A 4,950-nucleotide genomic window follows, 5' to 3' on the forward strand; every position below is an offset into this window, starting at 1 on the left:
AAAAAAAAAAAAAGAGATCGAAAAAACTTAATTCAAGAGAAGATATACAGAGATTTGAAACAGCTTCTTCACGAATCGAAAACTTCTTCACAAATCAGTAGAATCGAGCTATTTCATCACAAACACACCAAAAATTTAAGAAATCTATCTTTCGAACCTTTCAAAATTTGAGAGCAGAGATGATTTTATCGTCAGAACTGAACTCCAATCGGGATTTGGACGATTCTGAAGTAATCAAAGAAGCAGAATAACGAAAAACCCTATGATTGATTTGAGTTTTCCACTTTCGATTTCGACATCGATGGAGAAAAATTTCTGTACTCGGAACTGTTGAAAGAAAGAGATGAAGCAAAGAAGAACGTTTAGTCTAAAGATATTTTTTTATTTTCTCTTAAACGATGTCGTGTTACAAATGAATTATTGAGTTTAATTTGTTCGACCTAAGTCCAAATAGTAAAAGGGACGTTTAATTAAGCCCAATACAAACTAAATTATCTAAACTTACGTCAGTTAGATAACCGACATCAATTTCCTTCCTATATTTTCACTTTGCGTCGGTTTATGTACTGTCGTAAATAAAGCGACGTGAAATAGCAAATTTCTTGTAGTGGTTGATGCTAATTGCTAATTAATATCTTATTGGAGCTGTCCTTTTCTAATATTGGTTACATGGTCCCTTTTCATTTTTATCCGATGGTAATTCGACGAAAACAAGATGAAGCAAATGTTTCCTTTATAGATGTATTTGATTAAAATTTTGTTGGAATGTAATAAGAGTCCCTATTTTTTCATTAATTATACTTATACTGAATACGGATGATGGCTCCATCTTCTATACACCTATAGTCATGACTTATAAGTCAATATATAAAATAAATAAGATAACTGGTGATAATTTGTTATTTAATCTAAAACAGTAGTTTGTTGATGTTATTCAATAAACGTTTTTATAAATAAGCCGAAGAATCTTAGATACATTCTTAATTATTGAAAATTTATTGAGATTAGCCAATGTACCGCTAAATGACCAGTACTATTTTTAGTCCTGATTTAGGAAGTCTTGCCAACTGATATATGACTTCTAAAATATATGGTGTTCGTGTCAGGTTTTAATCTCTGGAAAATGGATTTGGCCTTGCATATAACAATTTTATCATGACAACCAATGCGCATAGTTCCTTTGACAAACCAAAATACCATGCTCATCATAGTATATAGCCCTGATGTTTTATTTATAGTACTCCCTCCGTTTCAAAATATATGATGTTTTAGTCAAAAGACGCATATTAAGAAATAATTGCTTTTAAAAAGTTTAACCAATCACAAACAAGTCTGCATAATATAAAATATAAATTTAATCTAAAAGCTGCATAGAAAGTTGAAAATATCATATATTATGAAACAAAAATACTTCTCTAAACATCCTATATTATGAAACGGAGGGAGCATTTGTTATCTGTGGGACTTTGCATGTTATGTAAGTGTTTCTTTAAACATCAGTACAACGTGGAAAAGAATGAAAAAAATGCATCACTACAACAACACAATTTGATATATATATATATATATATATATAGTATATAAGGTCATCCCCAACGGAGGTTTTAAGGGGGAGGTTTTAAGAAAAAGTAGGAAAAAATAAATCAGAAAAGAAAAAAAAAGAGAAGAGCTCCTCTTATTTAGTATACTCGATTTTGGATTAGAGACTGTGACGTGTAGGCGCATGGTTGGGTAAAAAGTTTAATCGAGAGCAAATTTTTTTTTTTGCATTGTGTTCTTTCTCTTCCTCTCTCTCTCTCTCTCGCAAATCTCTCAATCGGAGGAGATTTAATCGGTTGGAATAGTTGGAGATGGAGTCGGAGAAGACTGGAATCGAAGGAGATTGAACTGGAATCGAGTCTTGTTCCCAGATTGAATCTTAGTCAGTATGAGGAACACATGAACCGTGGAGCTGGGATCTATGCTGTTCTTGTGCATCAATTTGGAGGACATGTCGCTGGTTGGTCTTCCTTCAAATTATCTTATCCCTCTCACTTACAATGTTCCCATGTAAGTAATTCTTTTCAATCTCCCACGGTTTTGATGGAGTAGCCTTCGATACACGATCATGCCATTGCGTCTTCATAGCTAGAAGAATTAAGGAGTTTTGTAAACCATTGTTTAGTTCAAATTACTGATGGTTTTGGCTTGAGATGAGTTAATGTGTAGAAAGGTATAGGCTTGATGGGGTTGATGGTTTGTTTTTATTGTTTAGCACTAGACATCGCACCTTGCGATTTTGCAGGATAAAGAAGCAGAGAAAGAGGGTGATGGTTCGAGGAGAGGGCTTCGGGCTTCGGTTCCCTGCAAATTCTCCACGAACACGAACAAGTACTCTCCTAGCTACAAAAATGAACCTATTTGTTTGGTTTGATTAGAACAATTTCTGTGTAGCTTTCTTATTGTCTCAAAAAATTGTGCAAGCTTCATTGTTATGCTTATGATTGTTGTTGTGATTTAGCTGCTCAGTTGGAAATCGTGTTGGCTTATTACAAAAGTTTTGATATGTTTTTGTTCATTCTTTGTTAGGGTGTACTAGTTTTATTTTGTTGCAGGCTTGGCTTGATATTGTAAGCAAGAAAGATATGTTGAGGATTGTTGTTTTGTTTGATAGCTTACCAACGGAGTTGGATTTTGAGAGGACACGAGGGAGACAAATTGCACAAGAGACAAGTGGAAAAGTTCAGTATGGTGGAGGGCGTCAACCTGCAGTTTTAAGAACCTTCAGTCAAAGACTCTGTATTTTTTCACCCTCGCCGCTGGAATCCCGCAAGCTGATGCAAACTGCAGCATGTTCGTGAATATCTCATCCTACGATGCGAGTTACTAAGAAGTGTGTGAGCTCGGTTATTCTGAAAATTGATCTGACATTGTTTTGTTTTGGACAACTTTGGCATGTTTTCATTTTTGTTTCAATGCAGACTGCATTTCTTTGTTTTACACATTTTTCATTATGGAAAAATTTTAATTTCAAAAAACTATATTTTCAAAAATAAGAGACTCAAAATTATATCTCACCATTGGAGGGGATAATTTTAATTAGGAGATGAAGGGTTCTTATTTTTAAAACAGTACATAATATATTTATTAAAAATTCAAACAGTACCTAAGAGGCTCAAAATTAAAACCCCCAATGGTGATGACCTAAGAACATTATTGTCCACCTCTTTTTGTTTCAAAGGTTAAGTGCCATATGGCATATTATGATTCATACAATCATCAAACTCATGGAATTTTTTAAGCCAATGATCCTCGTGGATCATGGTACATAAGTTATTTTTTACTCCCCAAGATAGCTTTACACAAAGATGCAATCATTAGTCAGGTCTCAATCGTTTCGTTTTGTTAATCACGATTTACGAACAACTGAATGCACTCATATGGCAATTACATAGTATCTTAAATCTACCCCAAAATTTTGGTTTAAAGAAAATGTGGGTTCCGAATACTAGTCACATGATTTATCAAACCATAGATTTCTGCGTTATCCCGATATAAATTATTTATACTTAGCAATTCCATCATTTTGTAAATTCATCAACAAGCTTTTTTTTAATTATTTATTAAAAAATGCTCACAAATTAAATTAAATGATAACTGTATTCAGTGAGTTATGTTTGGGGTACAATTAGATTTTAATACTTCTACAATATCAGGCATTTTTTCTCCCAAAAATGTAAGAATTTTTATGTACTTCCAAAATGCAAGCATGATCTAGCTATATGAAACTCTTCCAACCTAACCGGTCTACCTGCAACCTTAAACTTCATAAATCTCTGTCCAATAGATCTATAGTCTTAATCATGAGATGGACACGCAATCCAAATTATTCTTCGATTCATGATTGTGACTAGTGAATCTATCGGTTAGAACTTTTGTAACATACAAAAAAATCACGATCATTTACCAATAAATCACAATTTTCTCACTATAATCATTATTTTTGTCGATATTATATATGACTAAGACAATCATGCTTTATTTATGAGAAGAAGAAAGAAAAAAAAACGAGTTAAAAAGTATCGTCCATCATGTTTTCAAACAATGAAATGATATACGTACCATCAATCTTTTTAAAGACTAGAAGACTATAGAAGATTAGAAAGTATGTAAATAAGCTAGTAGAAAAGAATTATAATTGTGTTTAGGTCGTCAAATTTTGAAAATATCGTTTGGGCTACATTAGAGCCTGTTAGTTTCATAATAAGGCCCAGAATGTCGATGACATAAAAAAAGGAAAAAAGAAGGCTTCTGGTTGTATACTGCAGATAGTTTCCTCAGTTTTGGCCAAAATCAATAGAGGAAGAAGAAGGTAATGGATGGGGTTAGGCATGCATGGCACTGGTTTAACGCATTTAAGTACGCTCGAGAAATAGGTTTGCATGAGCGAACAATTGCTTTAAGCACTAAATGATCGTGGCTAAGCATTTTGAAGGTTTCTGTTGGGTACTCTGTTATATTATTATTTTTTAAAAAATTCATACAATCAAACCTACGTGAGGTCTTCTAGGTTTCCTAATAAATTCGTGTTTGCTCTATGTCAGTAAATCATGTTTGGAAGCGGCCGCTAAGTCACATTTCCTAGTTTTTAAACAAAAAAAAAGTCTTTAGATTTGATGCACTTAAAGGAAAGGAAAAAAGATGGCTAACTACATGAAATATTGGAGAATGCATGGTCACACATGCCAAGTATAATATTGTATCCTCAACTACACGAAGTATATGTATTGCATGACCACATGCATGAACTATATGACGTTATGTAGTCAACACCATAGACATACAATCCGGTACACCGGTCGAATGATTCCGGCTAAGACCGACATTGACTCCGGCGTTGACCAACATTGACCAAAACAAATTATATTTTAATTTTTTTCTATGAAAAAACAAAATAATAAATTACTATAT

The 4,950-nt window shown here is 33.3% G+C and overlaps 1 protein-coding gene across 5 annotated transcripts; it reads left to right on the forward strand.

Moving 5' to 3' along the window:
* On the forward strand, positions 1,604-2,979 carry LOC104730355. 5 transcript variants are annotated; one of them, XM_010449516.2, is made up of 3 exons: positions 1,604-2,049; positions 2,255-2,370; positions 2,569-2,979. In XM_010449516.2, the coding sequence occupies exons 1-3, from the start codon at positions 1,961-1,963 to the stop codon at positions 2,838-2,840; spliced, it is 477 nt and encodes a 158-aa protein (XP_010447818.1). In that variant the 5' UTR covers positions 1,604-1,960; the 3' UTR covers positions 2,841-2,979. The 5 variants fall into 5 exon arrangements, 4 of the variants coding, with proteins under 4 accessions (XP_010447818.1, XP_010447819.1, XP_010447821.1 ...); XM_010449517.2 differs by having other exon boundaries at positions 2,285-2,370; XR_758419.1 differs by having other exon boundaries at positions 1,613-1,999; positions 2,654-2,979.

This window comes from Camelina sativa, chromosome 12 (assembly GCF_000633955.1).
Source record: "Camelina sativa cultivar DH55 chromosome 12, Cs, whole genome shotgun sequence".
Classification (NCBI taxonomy): Eukaryota; Viridiplantae; Streptophyta; class Magnoliopsida; order Brassicales; family Brassicaceae; genus Camelina; species Camelina sativa.

Excerpts from the sequence above, each read along its gene's own strand:
- LOC104730355 (XM_010449516.2), top strand. The coding sequence starts at position 1,961 with ATGCTGTTCTTGTGCATCAATTTGGAGGACATGTCGCTGGTTGGTCTT. Across the intron at positions 2,050-2,254 it reads CTCACTTACAATGTTCCCAT|CACTAGACATCGCACCTTGC; the intron begins GTAAGTAATTCT and ends TTTATTGTTTAG. Across the intron at positions 2,371-2,568 it reads TTCTCCACGAACACGAACAA|GGTGTACTAGTTTTATTTTG; the intron begins GTACTCTCCTAG and ends ATTCTTTGTTAG.